Genomic DNA, 21,687 nt, shown 5'->3' on the forward strand with positions numbered 1-21,687 from the left:
ATAAGTGACATAATATGAATTGTCTCTAGCTATATGTTTAACTTTTCCTCATTTTTTTAAAAAAAGCACTGTTCTTTAATGGTGATTGATGTTTGTTTTAGTGGAATCCCATTTCTGAGAAAAAATTAACAATATAAGCTAAAAGAGGTACGTAGAAAGTGCTATGGGCCAGGAGTGGTGGCTCATACCTGTAATCTCAGCACTTTGGGAAGCAGAGGTGAGAAGACTGCTTGAGGCCAAGAGTTCGAGACCAGCCTGGGCAACATAGTAAGACTCCCATCTCTACAATTTTTTTTTCTTTAATTAGCCCAGTGTGGTGGCATGCACCTGCAGTCCCAGCTACTTTGGGAGGCTGATGTGGGATTATCACTTGAGCACAGGCGTTCACGGCTATAGTGAGCTATGACCACACCACTGCGCTGTCATGATCACTTAAGTAGAAAACGGAGCTTTAAATATACTGTTTGAAGCTACAGAGACTGGTCAGAAACACATAGGAAAATAACAGTATCTCTTAAAAGGTTGAGGGAGAAGGAACGAGGAAATAGTGTAAATAAGATAAAGTCTTTTTATCGTAACAGGAAGTCCATAGACAATGTCTATATGGAGGTAACCACACGGACTAGAGACAGGGGTAAAAGTTGTTACATCTAGAAAACAAGCTATCATTTTTACTACAAGTCTTTCTGGACTAATTTATCTTTGTTGTTGTTGAGACGGGAGGCTCACACTGTCGCCCAGACTGGAGTGTAGTGGTGCGATCTCAGCGCACTGCAACCTCGCCTCCCAAGTTCAAGTGATTCTCCTGCCTCTGCCTCCCGAGTAGCTGGGATTACAGGCACCCGCCACCATGCCCAGCTAACTTTTTTTGTATTTTTAGTAGAGACGGGGTTTCACTATGTTAGTCAGGCTGGTCTTGAACTCCTGACCTCGTGATCCACCTGCCTCAGCCTCCCAAAGTGCGTGAGGCACCGCGCCTGGTGGCTAATTGATCTTTTAACCGTATGCTGTATTATTTTGATAAAAAATTTTTTTTCCAGAAAAAAAGATGATAAATATTAAAAAGCACACTGAACAAAATACATTTAATCTTAATACTATGGTTACTAGGGTAAGTCATTATTTAAACTTTTTATGAAAACTGTGTAACATTTCAAACTGGAGCCAGATTCCTAAAACCAGCAATGACTTCTCTGTTGTAAAAGTCTATGAACGCTTTTCTTACTAATCAATTTTCAACAGTTCTATGAATACTTATTGTCTTTCATGACTGATGTTATTGCAGATGACAGCTATTTCCTGACTCAAACCTCTCACTGTCAGCATAATCTTGTACTGGAAATAATTTAAATGTATTGCAATAAGCTGTATAATACCATCTAATTCCCATCCCATTCAACCTGCTCCACTGTAACTCACCGACAGAAATCATTATTTTAAACTATTTTTCCTAAAAGTTTTCTCAAAATATACAGAAGGTATATGAATTATGGTAAAATTCAGCATTGGAAGGAAAAGGTATTAAGATGAAAGTACAAATCAAAGTTAAAAGAAAAATAGAGCAGGTAATAAAAAGCATAGAGAAAATCTAAGCCCTTAAAAGAAAAAATGAATTTTTAAGGAACAGAGGTAAAAAATTAATACAAAGGATAAAAGAAAACTATCCTATATAAAGCTATTTATGTTCAAGGATAAGGCTAGAAATCAATAATATGTATGTATTAAAAGTTAGTTAAATACATGGGAGGAATTTCTTGAGGCAGAAAAGGATACCTTTCCCTAATAATTTACTAACAGTAAAAAGATATACACTGTAAGAGCTCTTTAGTACTACTGTAAAATGAAATTTCGAGAGAAGAAGGGTATAGAAGGCAAAAACAATATCTCAAATATTGTAATAAGTTGGCTGTCTTCTTTGTCCTGTTTTTTTTCAGATTGCTGGGGAGGAAATGCATCTAGACAGAAGAACATTATTTTGGTTCAAGCTAACACTTGTGAGACTCATGTCATAAGTCACCACATCCCATCAACCACTATTCTCTATAATATTCATATTAATTTAACATTTAACAAGATAGAGGCTATTCTGGGGTACACTGGCAGGAAATACTTGATACTTTACCAGATTTACCTTACCATAGGTGACCACAGGATGAAACAAGATTCAAAAGCTATGGAAAACGACCTACACATAAAAGGTAATCATGTTGGGAATAGTGTCAGGCAGGGGAAAAATAGCACGTCTCACAATTTGTTCAGAGTCACTTTATTGGAAAGGCTCTGCACATATCTTTGCATACCACAAACAAGAAAAACAAGTTATCATAAATTAGAGAATTAAAAATAAAACATGTTTATATAATATTTGAAATATGAAATATCTTGAGAAGTCATATTTGTTAGTACATTTCAGACACGACAGGCAAAAGTTCGCGATTTTGAAAGAGAATGAGAAAAAAGAGTGAAAGAAATTTTATGTATTTCTTTCTTCTTCTGTCCAAATCTGGTTCTTGTGCTTTCTATTTTGGCTGCTATCTTTTAAAGTATGTAATATTCTAAAAATTTCTGGTATAATGCTATTAAGAAATACACAGAGATAATGTTTTCACATATGTGAGATTTTCACATATTATATAATATGGAAGCTTATCATTTTCAAACACAGGCTTCCCTTTTATAGACTGGTGTCTGCCACAAACTACTTATTTTTAAAGATATTTCCTTTAAATATACTAGTAAACTATCAGATCACTACATTTCATACTCTTTTATATGCAACTGAGTATCAGAAGCTAGAAACTTAATTGGCAGCAGCAATGATTAAATCTAGTCATAACTAAGGAAAAAAAAAGTAAGTACTCAGGAAAAGGCTAAGGAAGGTACTTTATCTGGGCATTTCTGACACAATTTGTCGTAATGTCAAAATAACATTACTTCGTGAATAACATTAATTATACGTAATATTTCTGCCATACAAATGATCTACAGATTGAATTATAACTTCTGTTAATTTTTATAAAAGATAAATTCTTTCCAACCAGTATTTAGTTGATGAAGAAGAGTGATTATGGAACTTGGTTCAAATAGGGTTGTCCATAAAATAAATTCATTTTTATCTTTTCTAGAATATTTTTTTCTCTCAAAAGACAAAGAAGGGACTAAGTAGCTATAAAATGTCCACTTTTCTGGTGAGTAAATAAAGGTAAAACTGACAACATTGAACAAACATACTCATTTGGAAAATAAAATGTCAAATGGAAGACATTTCTTGTATAAGATGAGGCTAAATAGAAATATCACAATATTCTCTTGTTAATGCACAGATCAGGTGTAACCTAATAAAGGCTGAATGGTTACATGCCCTGAAACTATGTATGGAAAGAATCTTGACTGAATCTGTAGCACCACCCTGTCACTATCAAACATAATAATAAATGAACATTCACTGGATCTGAAAGCTCAGTTGTTGCTGTAAATAGTCACTGACAGACCAAAAACGTCTCAGTCATGTACTTAGCTCATAAATTACTAAAGGCAAAACACTCAAATAGCCTTGGAAAAACATCTACAAGATGTGACATGCTATGAAAATATAGAAAGGACATTTCCTTGTTGCCATAAAGTACATCTGTGTCCTTTAAAACATAGCATCCACTCTGAGTTATCAGGATATAAACTGTTCTCAAGGGTCAGAAGTTGTTGAATGACACACCTGACTTTAGATCACTGCAATGAATAGACTCTGAGGTTCCTGCCCAGAGTCATAATTCTAAACTATTGTTAACCAAGATAATGCCACTACCACACCTGAAAAGGGTGCTCCTGACTGAACTGTAATACAAGTAGCAGCAAGCATGGTTACTCGAGGGCCACTGGACTAGGAAGAGTAATCAGGGGTTACTGTTAAATCTTTTGACAATTTATTTCTGATGCCCTTCCTTCAACTCACAAGTCAATAAGCAGAGGTAGAGAAATGTTTCCATAAAGTTAGGGCAAGGTAACTTATTACTAAAAGAGGAAGTTACTTGAGGAATAAGTTAACATTATGAAGAAAATAGTCTTTAATGAAACACATCAACCAAATCAAATATTATGACACTTAATTCTATCCTTTACACCAACCTAAAAATCTAACCGATAAGATTTTATTTTCAAATGATACTTTTGTCCACCAGTCATTATTCTGACATTCAAAATCTTTCTCGGAATGTAATCTGTAATAACCAAGCACAGTTAAAATTTCCAGTCCTCTGAGGTAATTATTTGGAATCTGCGAAAAACAAAGTAGAAACAATGCTCTGTATGATATAGAGAAATGCTAAATGATTAATGGCTAAATCAATGATTTAAAATGTTTTATTTGTAAATGTAAAGAATTTCTAAATCTATTCGTTCAGAAAAGGAATAAGGAAAAAATGGCAAAATCTGCCTAACATAACAAGGAGATAGTTGGGTTTGACACAAGTAAGACTATATAGTAACTGAAATTTAGAATTCAGCAAATGTTTTCTTCTAGCACACTTCCTTTTGGCCTTTGAATCAATCATTTGCTGAGAATTTACAATTTATCTGGTTTTGTCTGTTTTCTACCATTTCCCCATTTCTCTTTCCAGAATTATCTTTTTTCTCCATTGATTAGATTTTTCTGGGTTAAACTGACTAATTTCACATCCAAACATTTAAAAAGTAATGTTACCTCATTAATTCCATATTAAAATGAAACAAAATACAAAAATCTTAACTTCAGTACAAATTATGAACTCAATCTCAAAAAATCTCTCAGGTTCTCATACAAGGACAAGTTTAGTGGTCAAGAATTAATATTCAGGCCAGGTGTGGTGGCTCATGTCTATAATCCCAGCACTTTGGGAGACCGAGGTGGGTGGACCACAACGTCAAGAGATCATGACTACCCTGACCAACATGGTGAAATCCCATCTCTAATAAAAATACAAAAATTAACTGGGTGTGCTGGTGCACGCCTGTAGTCTCAGCTACTCAGGAGGCTGAAGCAGGAGAATTGCTCGAACCCAGGAGGTGGGGGTTGCAGTGAGCCGATATCACGCCACTGCACTCCAGCCTGGGCGACAGGGCAAGACTCCGTCTCAAAACAAAATGAATTAATACTCACAGGTTTGACATTATTTCTCTCGAAACTTTATAATAAGGAACAAACATTTTTAAAATGTATACTTAAAAGTGGTTAGCCTATTTAACCTTGTGGAATATATGTCAAGTATCTTGCCATCTTGAAAGATATCTCACAAACTAAAGTCTGAGGATTTTCTCAACTGGCAACGTCAAGAGATAAAACTGAGCTAGAAATCTAGTCGACTACATTCAAGGATGTTCAAAAGAGTACACCAAATCTGTCATGTCATGTCAGCTTGTTTTGTTACCTCTATGTTTTGTGAAAGTAGAGTTACAAAAGAAGACCTATTATGGCAATAATATATACATTAACACGTATGCCAAGCTAAGAATAAATTCTTTTTCATTTTAAGATGAATGAATATACAAAATATATGTATATACACATATACATGTATATATATGTATGCGTGTGTGTGTGTGTATTTGTCATAAGCAACAGACCTCTGTGAGAATTTTAATAAGTCTTCAGGAAGATAAACTCTACACTATGTATAATTCACTAAAATTTAACATTAGTCTCAGGATACAAAATCAATGTATAAAAATCACAAGCATTCCTATACACTAAGAACAGACAGAGAGCCAAATCATGAGTGAACTCCCATTCACAATTACTACAAAGAGAACAAAATACCTAGGAATCCAACTTACAAGGGATGTGAAGGACCTCTTCAAGGAGAACTAGAAACCACTTCTCAACGAAATAATAGAGGACACAAACAAATGGAAGAACATTCCATGCTTATGGAGAGGAAGAATCAATATTGTGAAAATGGTCATACTGCCCAAGGTAATTTATAGATTCAATGCCATCCCCATCAAGCTACCAATGACTTTCTTCACAGAATTGGAAAAAACTACTTTAAAGTTCATATGGAACCAAAAAAGAGCCCACATTGCCAAGACAATCCTAAACAAAAAGAACAAAGCTGGAGGCATCACACTACCTGACTTCAAACTATACTACAAGGCTACAGTAACCAAAACGGCATGGTACTGGTACCAAAACAGATTCATAGACCAATGGAACAGAACAGAGGCCTCGGAAGTAACACCACACATCTACAACCATCTGATCTTTGACAAACCTGACAAAAAGAAGAAATGGGGAAAGGATTCCCTATTTAATAAACAGTGCTGGGAAAACTGGCTAGCCATAAGTAGAAAGCTGAAACTGGTTCCCTTCCTTACACCTTATACAAAAATTAACTCAAGATGGATTAAAGACTTAAATGTTAGACCTAAAACCATAAAAACCCTAGAAGAAAACCTAGGCAATACCATTCAGGACACAGGCATAGGCAAGGACTTCATGACTAAAACACTAAACGCAATGGCAACAAAAGCCAAAATTGACAAATGACATCTAATTAAACTAAAGAACTTCTGCACAGCCAAAGAAACTACCATCAGAATGAACAGGCAACCTACAGAATGGGAGAAAATTCTTGCATATACCCCTCTGACAAATGGCTAATATCCAGAATCTACAAAGAACTTAAACAAATTTACAAGAAAAAAGGAAACAACCCCATCAAAAATTGGGCAAAGGATATGAACAGACACTTCTCAAAAGAAGACAATTATGCAGCCAACAGACACATGAAAAAATGCTCATCATCACTCGCCATCAGAGAAATGCAAATCAAAACCACAATGAGATCCCACCTCACACCAGTTAGAATGGCAATCATTAAAAAGTCAGGAAACAACAGGTGCTGGAGAGGATGTGGAGAAATAGGAACATTTTTACACTGTTGGTGGGAGTGTAAATTAGTTCAACCATTGTGGAAGACAGTGTGGCGATTCCTCAAGGATCTAGAACTAGAAATACCATTTGACCCAGCCATTCCATTACTGGGTATATACCCAAAGGATTATAAATCATGCTACTATAAAGACACATGAACATGTATATTTATTGTGGCACTATTCACGATAGCAAAGACTTGGAAAAAACCCAAATGTCCCTCAATGACAGACAGGATTAAGTAAATGTGGCACATATACACCATGGAATACTATGCAGCCATAAAAATGGATGAGTCCATGTTCTTTGTAGGGACATGGATGAAGCTGGAAACCATCATTCTGAGCAAACTATCGCAAGGACAGAAAACCAAACACCACATGTTCTCACTCATAGGTGGGAACTGAACAATGAGAACACTTGGGACACAGGAAGGGGAACATCACACAGTGGGGCCTGTTGTGGGGTCGGGGGATGGGGGAAGGATAGCATTAGGAGAAATACCTAACGTAAATGATGAATTAATGGGTGCAGCAAACCAACATGGCACATGTATACATATGTAAACAAAACTGCACATTGTGCACATGTATCCTAGAACTTAAAGTATAATAATAAAAAATAAAAAATTTAACATTAACCAACATTTTAGTATCCACAGTATGATAAAAGACAATCCTTAACACTTCAAATACCTAACAAATTTTTTAAAATTTCAAAATGGACTGAATTACGCTCAGCATAGCTCTAGTGTCAGGTGTATTTTATTATTTTTATGATGCTTTAAAAATTAGTAATTTCATATTAGGCTTACATAATAACTCTTTAGAATGTTTCATTAACTGGTTCATTTTCTAACTACATGTAATGACACAGCATATATTGTATTGGGAAAGCTGTTTTAACTTAACCCCTTTAATGCTGGTGTCTCTCCTTAGAATATGAGTAACTAACAAAGCTGCTGTAACATGTCTATTTCATACCTTCCTACATTGCCTTTTGGCTCTGTTTCATAATTAGAGAACCTAATCCAGAAAAAAAAACTGGTTTAAAAAATGTCCTCAAAATGCATACCATAAAACTTTATCATAAAACACCTTTATAATCATAAGTCAAATTACATGTTCCCATTTACTGTGTATCTTTGTACATTGCCTCTTATATGATATAATGGATACCAATCCTACGTTTGTTTTCATGAAACTTTAATATACATTCTTTGATGTGCTCATTGTAAGAAATCTAAGAAGGAGATAGAGTATCTATAATGAAGTCCGTTTTACTGAGGCCCCAAATATATTTCTTATAATGGTTATAATAATGATGTTATTTGGTATCTTATATCTGTAATGAGAAAAAAATTTATGAAAAGTTATTGGCCATTATAATGTTGTTTCAGATTACTTTTTAAATTTGAACATATTCCTTGGCTTACCTGTTGCATGTAACAAACTAGCTTCTACTCTGTGGGGAATTCTTGATGGAATTTTCATAGAAGCACGAATCTGGTAAAAACTAAAGCAAAATAAACAAGGAAGTTATTTCAAAACATATTTAAAAATATGGAATGCCCCAACTTCCACATTTGTATCTGTATTAAAATAATGAAGTTGACCTAATTATATCAGTCTCCCATAACATACTATTGTTGGAAAAAAAAAAATCAGGCTTACATATCAAATGTAAGCATGGCATAAAACCAAAAGAGAAACCCAGTATATATAAAGATAAATGAAAGAAACAGATACAACACATACAATATTTTTTTATTTTATATGTGATAGCAACCTGTGGAATTAGAAAAGCATCTAAGAGCTTCATTGTTTCACTTGGCTTTAAAGGGGCATGATAAAACTCCATAAAGTTAGATGACTTGTTAAGATTAAGATGAGGACTGCTTGAAAACATGAGAAAACTGAGAAAAAAATCGAAGTGGAATCAGCGGGAACCTTGAAACCAGGGGAGAGCAAAGTTTTCTAGGAACTCTTCAACTTTCCATTTTGAAGGTTTTGACTAAAGATCAAGCAAAATATTGCTATTTTAAAATATAAAGGTATACGATATAAAAGCAAATTAATACTAAACAGTGGTAGACGCTTCATTTTAAACTTCCTCAGCACAGAGACCATGTCTTATTCATAGCGTACATTCACAATCCTTGGTTTACACACATTTAAGTGTTCAGTATGTGTTTGCTAAAATTTGGAGACATTTAAATAAAACTCTGCATTTATCTGACATCATTTTTCACAGAAATAGAAAACACAATACTAAAATTTGTATGAGACCACAAAATACTCTGAATAGTCAAAGCAATCTTGAGCAAAAAGAACAAAGTGGCCAGACGTGGTGGCTTATACCTGTAATTCCAACACTGTGGGAGGCCAAGGCAGGTGGATCACTTGAGGTCAGGAGTTCAAGACTTGCCTGGCCAACATGGCAAAACTCCATCTCTAACAAAAAGACAAAAAATTAGCCAGGCGTGGTGGCATGTGCCTGTGGTCCCAGCTACTAGGGAGGTTGAGTCATGAGAACTGCTTGAATCCAGGAGGCAGAGTTTGCAGTGAGCTGAGATCACACCACTGCACTCCAGCCTGAAAGACAGAGTGAGATTCTGACAAAAAAAAAAAAAAAAAAAAGGTCACACTCCCTGAGTTCAAAATATCTTTCCAAGCAATTGTAATCAAAACAGCATGGTACTGGCATAAAAACAAACACATCAACCAATGCAACAGGACAGAATTCCAGAAATAAACCCACACATTTACCGTCAGTTGGTTTTTGACAAAGGTGCCAAGAACACACAATGAAGAAAGGACAGTTTCTTCAATAAATGGTGTGGGGAAAACTGGATATCCTCAGGCAGAAGAGTGAAATTAGATCCTTATCTCATACCATATAAAAAATCAACTCAAATGGATTAAAGACTTATACATAAGACCTGAAACTGCAAAACTATTAGAAGAAAACACAAGGGGAAAGCTCTATTACATTGTTCTGAGCTATGATTTCTTGGATATAACCCCAAAAGCCCAGGCAACAAAAGCAAACATAGACAAATAAGATTACGCCAAATTAAAAAGCTTCTGCAGAGCAAAAGAAACAATTAACAGACTGAAGAAACAACCCACAGATTGGGAAAAAAAATATTTGCAAACCAAAAAATATTTGCAAACTATACATCTGATAAGGAACTAATATCCAAAATATATAAGGAATTCAAACAACTCAACTTCAAGAAAACAAATAACCAAATTAAAAAATGGGCAAAGTGCAGGAATAAACATTTCTCAAAAGAAGACATACAAATGGCTAACAGATATGTAAAAATGTTCAACATCTGTATTTATCAGGGAAATACTAATCAACACCATGAGAATCACCCACATCCATTGGAATGGCTATTATCAAAAAGAAAACAGAAAAGATAGTCTTGGTGAGGATGTGGAGAAAAAGGAACCACTGCACACTGTTGGTGAGAATGTAGACTAGCACAGCCGTTATGGAAAATATTATGGAGGTTCCTCAAAAAACTAAAAATAGAGTTACCATATAATCCAGCAATTCCACTACTCGGTATATATTTAAAGAACTGAAATCGGTATATTAGAAAGACATCTGCTCCCCTGTGTTCACTGCAGCATTATTCACAATAGCTAAGATAATGGAAGCAACTGTAGTGTTTATCAATGGATGACTAGATAATGAATGGCAAATGTAGTATATATACACAACAGAATACTACACATAGCCTTAAAAAATAAGAACAGTCTGTCATTTGCAACAACATGAATGAACCTGGAGGGCATTACGTGAAGAGAAATAAGCCAGGCACAGAAAGATAAATAATGTATGATGTCACTTATACGCAGAATCTAAAAATCTTGAACTCATAGAAGCAGAGAGTAGAATGGTATTTACCAGAGGCTGGGATTGCAGGGGGTGGGAAAAGAGGAGATGTTGGTCAAACAGTACAAAGTTGCAGTTGGACAGGAGTAATATGTTTTAGTGATCTATTGCACTGCATGGTAACCACAGTTAATAATAATGTATATCTTAAAATCCCTAAAAGGATAGATTTAAAATGTTCTCACTACAAAAAAAAAAGTAGGTGAAGTGATATGTTAATTAGCTTGATTTAATACATACATCGAAACATTACATTGTACTCCATATATACAATTTTTAAATTGTCAAAAAAATTTTTTAAATATGAAAAGAAAGCCACCTCTCTGTTAGAATGTATCAGGGAAAGTCCATTCTATATTAACCATTTTGAGGGAAGAAACCATATCTAAATATTCCATACCAATGGTCAACAGCTTTCTTAAAGGGCTTGACAATATATTTTTACTTTGTGGGCCATAGTCTCTGCTGTGACTACTCATTTCTACTGCTGAGCAAAAGCAGCCATAAACTAAGTAAATGGACGTGGATGGGTTTGGCTCAGTATCAAGCCAGATTTGGTACAAAGGCTGTAGCTTTCCCACCCCTGTTTATGTATTCCCACAATTAGCACCATGATAGTATCTCACCTAACATTAGATGAAAAAATATGTCTTTAGTTGATGAATATGCACACTATGAATCATTAGATTTGATTCCTAATTAGATTTTCTGGTAATAATTATGTTTTTAAAATAGAAATTAATAGAAGGATAAAAAACAGAAAAAGCAAAATACTTTTAAAACAGCCTATCATAAAAATATGTGATCACTGATTCTGCAGAATTTTATGAGATGCTATGTCAATAAAGTGTTAAAAAATTTTTTTAATCCCCACATTTAATATATACTACTAGAACACCATATAGTAATTTATATTCCCTGAATGCCATTTGTTCATCACTTATTGAAGATCTATGTGATAGGTGTTAGAAATACAGGGAAAGAAACACTAAAAGCAAATATACACATTATTTTAAATAAAGTTCATCTGATATTTATGAAAGCAATCTACTATTGTAAATACATTTTTTATTAAAATTATTGCTACTTTAAAAGGTATAAAATTTTTTAGATAAATAATTTTTTTCTTTTCTTCTTTTTCTTATGGAGACAGGTCTCACTCTGTCACCCAGGTTGGAGTGCAGTGGTACAACCATGGCTCACTGCGGCCTCAACCTCCTGGGCTTAAGCAATCCTCCCATCTCAGCCTCCCGAGTAGCTGGAACCACAGGCATGCCTGGTTATCTTATCTTTTCCCTTCCTTCCCCTTCCCTTCCCTTCCCTCCCCTCCCCTTCCCTTTCTTTCTTTCTTTCCTTCCTTCTTTCCTTCTTTCTTTCTTTGTTTTCTGAGACAGAGTCTCACTCTGTCACCCAGGCTGGAGTGCAGTGGCACAATCTCTGCTCAGTGCAACCTCCACCACTCAGGTTCAAGCAATTCTCATGCCGCAGCCCCTGGAGTAGCTGGGATTACAGGCGTGTACCACCAAGCCCGGCTAATTTTTGTATTTTTAGGAGAGACAGGTTTCACCATATTGGCCAGGCTAGTCTCAAACTCCTGACCTCAAGTGATCCACCTGCTTCCCTTCCAAAGCGCTGGGATTACAGGTGTGAGCCACTGCACCCAGCCCCAAAATTTTAAATGTGGATGAGTTAATTATTTAAAAAAAAAATATGAAGTAAGAGATAAAAAAAATTCAAAAATCAAAGAATAAAACACTTCCATGTTAAGAGCTGTGGTCGGCTAGGTTATTCAGAACAACCTCTTGCTAAAAGACAATGCCAGGTAAAGTATAAAAAGTATATCTGTAAAAGTATTGAAGAGCTCACAAGATAGTATGGAATTACCAAGGAAAATTTAAAGGAAAGCAAAATCATAGTGAATTAGGCAAAGCAATTAAACTGCTTTTGTTCTGAGGCCATCTGTTGATATATTCCAGCAAACCTTAATTGAGAAGAAAATTGAGATGAAAAAGACCAACCAACCAACAGAAAGATGAAAAAAAAGTATGATTAAACAGTTCATAGAAAAAGAAATGCAAATGACTCTAAATATACAAAAAGAGTTCAATTTCACTTATAACTTAAAAAACTATAAATTTTCACTACAAAAATATATCCATTCTCAACTATCAGAATGACAGAAATCCAACAATCTAACAAAATATAGTCACTCTTCATTCAACAACAGGGATACATTCTGAGAAATGCATCCTTAGATTGATTTCGTCACTGTGTGAACCATGTAGTGTACTTACACAAACCTGCTGATTATACTACACAGGCAGACTATACCATATAGCCCATTGCTGCTAGGCTACAAATCTGCACCATGTTACTGTACTGCAAACTGCAAGCAATTATAACACAATAGTAGGTATCTGTGTATCTAAGCATAGAAAAAGTAATGTATCACACTACGAGGTTACCAAAGCTACTACCATCACGAGGTGATGGGAATTTTCCAGTTCCATTACAATCTTATTGGACTACTGTCATATTTGCGGTCTGTCACTGACCAAAATGCAGTTAAATGGCGCATGGGTGTAATATGTTGGCAAGCCTGTGGGTAAACAGGAATTCTACCACAGCACTAGTGAGATCACAAAATGGCACAACACCATATGGAATGTAATTTGGCAAAAAAAAGAGCAAAAACAGGTGTCATTTACCCTTTGCCTCAACAGCCTACTTTTAAGAAGATATCCCAAAGATAGTATGGCAAAAATATTAAATGATATATGCAGATTGTAGTATTAGTTGCAACAGCAATTGCAATATTGTAGTATTAACTGCAATTGGAAAATGTAAGATAAAAACAAAACGTCCGATAGGGGGACTGGTTGAATAAACTATGGTACAACTATACAATGGTGTAAAACGCAATTGTAAAAAGGAATGTGACATATCTCTTAGATTTTTGTAAATTTAAAATTGGTGGGTTAAGCTAAAGGTTTGATTATGTACTTCCTACAGCATTATATCAAAGGACATGCAATGTCTGGTTGTCTCTTTTTTTTGTGATATGATGGATTCAGGTGTTACCACCCGAATGTTAATCACTCACACTTAGAGGAGTGACCTCTGAGATACACTTTTAAACAACAAAAGCAGGGTACAGAGTGTATGTATCCTATGCTACCTTTGTGTAAGATGGAAGGGTGTGACTATATATTTATTTGCCTCTATTTTCAAATGGAAAAAAAATAAAAGGATATACCAAAAACTAATAAAAACAAAATGGTTACCTATGGGATAAGGAGAGAGAAGGTACAGGGATCAAAACGAGATCTATCTCAATATAGTGGACTTTGTACAGAGTTTTGATTTTGGACCCATGTAAATTTTTTATATAATTATAAAATAAAGAAAATGTCAATCCCTAAACAACCCTGAAACAAATAAACATATGTCTGCTTGATTGTAATTCCACAGAGAATTACTTCAAGTGATTTTTAAAACAGTATTTTGACTGCCTATTCCTCATGGGATATAGCTTGGCAAAAAAAAAAAAAAAAAAGAATCATGAAGAAATTTTCAATATTTATGGTCTTGATGGTAATGCTGTATTATTTTGAAACTATTCTACACAGAGATGTCCACACACATACATAAAGTAAGTAATGATCTACATTACTAGGAACAAAGACTTTCTCTATAAGTAAAAAGAGACACAAACATAAAATTAAAAAAGTAAAATCCTTGTAAACTTAAACTAGAATTGGAAATATCAGTATACATTAATCATGTATTTTTCTTTTAAAAATGTATTTGTGGTCGAGCATGGTGACTCATGCCTGTAACCCCAGCACTTGGGAGGCCAAGGCAGGTGGATCATGAGGTCAGGAGTACGAGACCAGCCTGGCCAACATGGTGAAACCCCATCTCTACTAAAAATACAAAAATTAGCCAGGCGTGGTGGCCGGCACCTATAATCCCAGCTACTCCGGAGGCTGAGGCAGGAGAATCGCTTGAACCCAGGAGGCGGAGGTTGCAGTGACCTGAGACCGTGCCAGTACACTCTGGCCTGGGCGACAGAGTGAGACTCCATCTCAAAAAAATAAAAAATAAAAAACAAAGTATTTGCTAATGCTGTTAACTGAAAGGACTTAGAAGAAATGACCCCAAAATGTGTACCTTCAGTGTATACATTATGATTTCTAAGTACTATTTCCTAATAAAAGGAACCAGGACTCCCTGGCTGACTCCAGGTCTGGATCAAAGAATGTACAAGAGTCTGCAACACCTATATCATAATAGAAAACAAGAAAACTATCAAACACTGCTTAGACTGTCCTGTGGGAAATTCACAGAAACCAAACTGAAAGGCTCCCTCTAAGCATCAGAAAGGATAGTGACACAATACTTTTTCTTTTTCTTTTTTTTTTTTTTTTTGAGACAGGGTCTCACTCTGTCACCCAGACTGGAGTGCAGTGGTGCGAGCTCAGCTTATGGCAACCTCTGCCTCTGAGTCTCAAGCAATTCTCCTGTCTCAGCCTCCCGAGAGCTGGGATTACAGGCGTGTGCCACTGGCTAATTTTTGTATTTTTAGAAGAGAAAGGGTTTTCACAATGTTGGCCAGGCTGGTCTTAAATTCCTGACCTCAGGTGATCCACCTGCCTCAGCCTCCCAAAGTGCTGGGATTACAGATGTGAGCCACCGCGCCTGGCTGATAGTGACACAATATTATCAGTAAATATGTTGAAAATCCATGAGTTCATATTGGCACAAAATAAAAAGTGATTATACGTGCAATACGCTACGGCAACAGCAAAATAGTCCGAAAACAAGTAACTAAGGAGAAATAATAAAACATTTATTATGTCTTTTCTGTGTAAACTATATGTCAGAATAACCAAATAATGAGGCAAAATTCTTCACAGAATTCCAGGTAATAAATGTATAAGGAATAACAGAATTTGGATATCTCCATTTTTTTTTTTTTTTTTTGAGACAGAGTTTTGCTCTTATTGCCTAGGCTGGAGTCCAGTGGTGCAATCTCGGCTCATTGCAACCTCTGCCTACCAGGTTCAAGTGATTCTTCTGCTTCAGACTCCTGAATAGCTGGGATTACAACCCAGCTGATTTTTTGTATTTTTAGTAGAGATGGGGTTTCACCATGTTGGCCAGGCTGGTTTTGAACTTCTGACCTCAGGTGATCTGCCCGCCTCAGCCTCTCAAAGTGCTGGGATTACAAGTGTGAGCCACCGCGCCCAGCCCTGGATATCTCCATTTTATAACCCCTAGTAAAATAATGACTCTAGGTAAAGATCATCAATGGGTACCATCAATTAAGTGATATGGAACTGTTTAATGGGTCCATGAGGTGATAAAATACCTGAATCAATCATATCACAAAAAAGAGAAAGTCAGAAATTACATGTCCTCTGATGCAATGCAATAGGAAGTACATAGCATCACTTGAAGATTCGTCTCAAAAACTCTTGGAATTTAATCAATCCTTTAGATTAAACCATCAATTATAAATTTTGGAAAACATAAGACATATTGACCAAATGCAAGCTATGAATTTTGGGCTGAATATTGATTCAAACAAATAATTAAGAACACACTTATGAGATGACTGAGGAACCGTGTACACTGGATTATTTGATATCAAGCAATTATTTTAAATATTCATTTAAGTACAATAATGATTTTACAAATATGTTAAAAACAAAAGTCCTTCTCTGTTGGAGATACATACTGAAAAAACAGTTGGGGGGAACAACAGGTGAAACAGGAAGAAAAAACTTTGGTAACTGAGGCTAGCTGACAGCTGTGTGTTTACTATACTTTTATGTTTGAAACTTTTCATTAAAGAAACAAAAGTTAGCCCTAGATTGGTAATGCCCTAAGAACCTGGCAAAGGCAAATGTCCCCTTGAAGAATAAGCCTGAAATACTGGCAAAGATCAGAACATGAAACAAAAGAGTATAGGAGAGCAAATGAAGAGAGGACATAGAAAATACAAAATAAGAAAGAATGAATATAATCACAAATAAATCAGCCATTACATTAAATATAAATGGATTAAATGTTCCACTTAAAACACAAAAAATACCCTAGAAAATGAAAATAAAAAATATAAATCCCATTACATGTTGTTTGCAACTAATACAGAATACAAGGAAAGAGAAAGGCTGAAAGTGAAAGAATGGAAAAAGATATATCTTGTAAATATTAACTAAAAGAAAGCTGATGTTATAATATTATTAGACAAAATAGTTCAAAGCAAAAAGCTACTAGGATATACAGTGTCTTTTCATAATGATAAAAGGTTCAATTCACTACCTATAATAGTCCCCCCTTACACTCAGGTGATAAACTCCAAGACCACCAGTGGAAGCCTGAAACCTCAGATAGTACTGACAAAGAAATGGTGGCAGTATATGATTAAGAAAAGTAATAATAGTTGCAGGTATTCAATTAACTGTTCTATAGTAATCCAGATAAATAAAGAACAAAGTACTACTTTCTTCTGTAATTCTTCTAGAAAATATCCAATTTCCTAAATATTCTTTAAAAAAAATGTTTTTTTAAATTTTTCTTGAGATGGAGTCTTGCTCTGTCGCCCAGGCTGTAGTGCACTGGTTCAATCTTGGCTTACTGCAACCTCTGCCTCTTGGGTTCAAGTGATTCTCCTGCCTAAGACTCCTAAGTTGCTGGGATTACAGGCATGCACCACCACATCTGGCTAATTTTTGTATTTTTAGTAGAGATAGGGTTTCACTATGTTGGCCAGGTTGGTCTCGAACTCCTGACCTCTGGTGATCCACCCGCCTCGGCCTCCCAAAGTGCTAGGATTACAGGGTGAGCCACCATGCCTGGCCCCTAAATATTCTTAAAAACAACACGTTCATTTCTATTTCCAACACTTGATTCATGCGGCTGTATTGAATCATACCGTTCTCTTCTACAAATACGATCTTTCACTTTATCCTTTGCCTATCCAAGTCTTAACTATACTTTGATCTTATCCCTCCATAATGCCTTTTCTTACATACTAAATCAGAAATATGTCTTTCTGTTGATTCCTAGAGCACCTCTTATATATACTTACTGATCTTAGCCAAAAGGCCAAGAAGTTATTAAATTGCTTTATAGGTACTACTGATAAAGACTACTGTTACAGTGTTTTTGTGAAACAGCGAAAAGATGAAAACAAATGAAATACCCAACAGTGGGTGACTGTTAAATTATAACATGTTACAGTGTAATAGTTAATAATTAAAAATGATATTATAAAACTACATTCACTGATATAGAAAAATCAAGTGAAATAAGCTTCATCATGTATGCTTTGTATTTCTGTTTAGTTGTTTTGTATGGATGCCTTATTTTTTCCCAATATACTATAAGATTTTAAAGAGCAAAAATTAGACCTTATACATTTACATTAAAGTCCTCTCAAGGCTCACTACAAATTCATAAACACAGGTTCAGTATATCCAGCATTATCATTAAATTCATGTATCTATTTAATAAATAAAATTTATGTGAGAAAATAATTACTTGAATATAGTTCATTGCTTTCCTTATATATGCTGGAATAAAAACATGTAATTAAATTTAAATTTAAACTGTACATTTTATGTAAAATATATCATTTTCACAGTAAAATACATACCCTCTCTGAAACAAATCCACATTGTAGAACTTGTTTAGCTCCACAGAGAATTCTACCATTGCTTGAACTTCAGTCATTTTTAATTTATACCCAGAAGACTATTCTGATAACAGCACCTTTGTTAAAGAAAGGGAAAAAAAATCATGAGAAGCGTAACAAAAATGCCAACTTATAAAAATACTATTATTTATACGTATTTTAGAATATGATATATAGGCAGAAAATGAAAACAAATTATTTTAGTGTACTTAACCTAACCCAACTAAATAGCACCAGAATGAATACTTCCTAAAGTTGCACTATTCTCTATAATTTAAGATTGTCCTGTCAGAATGCTTTTTCTAAGATTTGTTTCCCTTGATGACATTTATGTGATAATACAACATATTGCTAAAAGAAACTCAACTTTATCTCTTATAGATAGTAACTTTTTTAAATAATGAAGATACCTAATTATTCTATTCTTATGCTACATTGCACATATAAGTAACTCCAGAGTCAAAAAAAGAATTAACACTCTTCAATCCCCAGTTAAGCCCATGAAAGATTTTTAAGAAAAAAATTCTTAAATCACTTTTCACTTTTAAATTTAAAAAGAGAAAGAGATTTTTTCCTTTATTAACAAATTCTAAAGTATTCAACTGCAAAGAAGTTAAAAAAAAAAAAAAAAGAAATTAGACAAGCACAAATAGAAAACATTCACAATTCCATCCACTGAAATACATACTTTGGTATGTTCTTCATGTGTGTGCATTTGTAAAATTTTTAAATAATAGTGGGATCAAACCACATATACATTTTATCATCTGCTTATTTCACTTAATTATTCAGTCAACACATATGTCTACATATGTAGTTTTACAACATTATTTTTAATTATTATTATTATTTTTTGAGACAGAGTCTCGCTCTGTCACCCTGGCTGGAGAGCAGTGGCACTATCTCGGCTCACTGCAACCCCCGCCTCCGGGGTTTAAGCCATTCTCCTGCCTCAGCCTTCCGAGTAGCTGGGACTATAGGTGTGCGCCACCATGCCCAGCTAATTTTTGTACTTTTAGTAGAGACAGGGTTTTGCCATGTTGGCCGGGCTGTTCTTGAACTCCTGGCCTGAAGTGATCTGCTCGCTTCGGCCGCCCAAAGTGCTGGGATTACAGGCATGAGCCACCACGCCCGGCCATTAATTGTTAACTATGACACTGGGAATACGTTATAGTTAAACAATCCCCTATTGTTGGGTGATTTCAGTAGTTTCCATTTTTTCACTATTTAAAAACAAATTATAACAATCATCCTTATCAACAGTACATATTTTAAAAATAACTTCTTGGACTGTTAAGTAAGATAAGTGTAAAAAGCAGTTTAGAATAAGAAAGTGCTGGAAGATAATTCTTCACAAACCTCTCATGTTTCTGCACGTCTCACAAGCTGAGACATAGACGGCCTTTGTTCCAGACTATCTTTTCAAGGATGTTTGTATAGCGAACAATCTTAGAAGCCAGAGATAGTGTCTTATACTAGAACAAAGGGCAGATTTGTTTACTGTTCTGTATAATAGAGATAAAGCCTCCCTCCGAGGAAAAAAGTCAGGCAGGTTTATTGTCCATTCTAAAAGACTCAGGTTCCCCAAATTAAGGGTTCTTCTCCTGTAACACAACCTACTCACATACAGGTGTCACCTGGTACTCTAGCTAGTGCTATGAGCATAAACCATCTTTCACCTTGATCCATGAGTCTCATGTCCTGCCAACATCCATGACACTGTGGCAGACTAACTTGTTAGCTTGCAAGTGGGGTAAAATCTCAGAATCTTCCCAATTCTTGAATCAGTTCTTCATAGAAATTTGGCAAGTATTTGAATCTATTAAGAATCAAGTGCAAAAAAAGTTATATTCTTACCTCTGCTGATCAAAGCCTCATTTTAAACATTATTAAGTAACCAATCTTGTACTTCCAGTTACTGATTCCCGTTGTTAAAAATATATCGTTCCCCCTATGAGAAAAAAAAGTAACATCTCAAACAAAATAGTAGACATAAAAAAGTCTATCTTAAGGAAACCTATGTTTTGTTAGTTACTATTTTCAATTTATATAAAAGATATATGTCCTTTGAAGGCTTATAAGTTTTAGAGATTTTTTTTCATTCACAATTTCAATATCAACATTAACTATTATCTCTCTATTAAGGATTCACTTACGTATAATTCAAAGTGCAGTAACAAATAGAGTACTTTCTTAGTTCAGTAGGAACCACTGTGAATACCCAAAACCTTAAAAGCTCATTAATTTTTAAGAGGTGAAACTCACCATTTTAAAGTAACTCCTTAAGTAGGTAATTTCTGAAATTTCATGCATATGTATGTGTATGTATGCATATATGTATGTATGTGTATATAAAGAATTATTTAAAATATTTTGATACAATGATTGCTTCAATGTGCTATGGATAGTTTTCCTCACATTTCAAATACTGATTAAATTTTTAAAAAATCTATCTTCTTCCCTGGTATAATTATTTTAGGTACTAAAAATGTTGGAATAAAGACCATATTCACTCTTTGACACAGTTTTTCTTCTCTCTATCATAAAGATGTAGACTTTACCAGCTCCCATAACTGCTATTTGAAACTTTAATAATCACATCAAAAGATTTTATGGTAACTATTTCTAAGATCAAACAATGCTATCTTTATATAAGATATTCCCCATTTTGTGGAAATGAGGTCGAAGACAGCTTCTCCTGTACATATATTCTTGTGTGCAGGGTTTAGATTATGTTCTGGTTTTGATTCTGAGTAAAGTTTGGCCAAGTCTCTATACTTTAATTTACTCAGGTATAAAATGGGTATTCGGTCATTCAAACATTTACTGAACACCTACTATAGTATAGGAATTGTAGTAAGTATGAGGTATAGCTAAGTTCTTGATCTCAGAAGTTAACTAGCCATCAGGAAGAGGTATACTCTCTCTCTCTCCCCACCTCCCCGTGTGTGTGTGTGTGTGTAATATATATAGTAATATATAATATATATGAATAGCATAATGCTTAAAATATATATATGTTATATATATATGAATAGTATAATGCTTAAAATATAGTTTGGGATTTGGGTCCAGCTAGCACCCATACCACCTCTCAGTAAGTTAGTCTTTTCCTTAATATAGAAATTAGTATCAGAATTAAGAGACTGCCATAACGAAATCCTAAAAC

General features: G+C 34.8%; 1 protein-coding gene across 9 annotated transcripts in view; it reads right to left on the reverse strand.

Annotated features, from left to right (window-relative positions):
- Positions 1–21,687, reverse strand: part of LOC105479484 (family with sequence similarity 135 member A) — a 135,071-nt gene that overhangs the window by 100,391 nt on the left and 12,993 nt on the right. For 7 of the 9 annotated variants that reach the window (XM_071096902.1, XM_071096896.1, XM_071096892.1 and 4 more), the window contains exons 3-5: positions 20,376–20,469; positions 18,480–18,595; positions 8,340–8,419 (exon numbers count right to left, since the gene is read on the reverse strand). In XM_071096902.1, the coding sequence (XP_070953003.1) occupies positions 8,340–8,419; positions 18,480–18,556 (157 nt within the window). In that variant the 5' untranslated portion in view covers positions 18,557–18,595; positions 20,376–20,469. Of the gene's footprint in view, positions 1–8,339; positions 8,420–18,479; positions 18,596–20,197; positions 20,338–20,375; positions 20,470–21,687 lie in introns of all 9 variants that reach the window. The other 2 variants (XM_071096897.1, XM_071096891.1) reach the window with 1 other exon arrangement.

This window comes from Macaca nemestrina, chromosome 5, assembly GCF_043159975.1.
Source record: "Macaca nemestrina isolate mMacNem1 chromosome 5, mMacNem.hap1, whole genome shotgun sequence".
NCBI classification, from domain to species: Eukaryota; Metazoa; Chordata; class Mammalia; order Primates; family Cercopithecidae; genus Macaca; species Macaca nemestrina.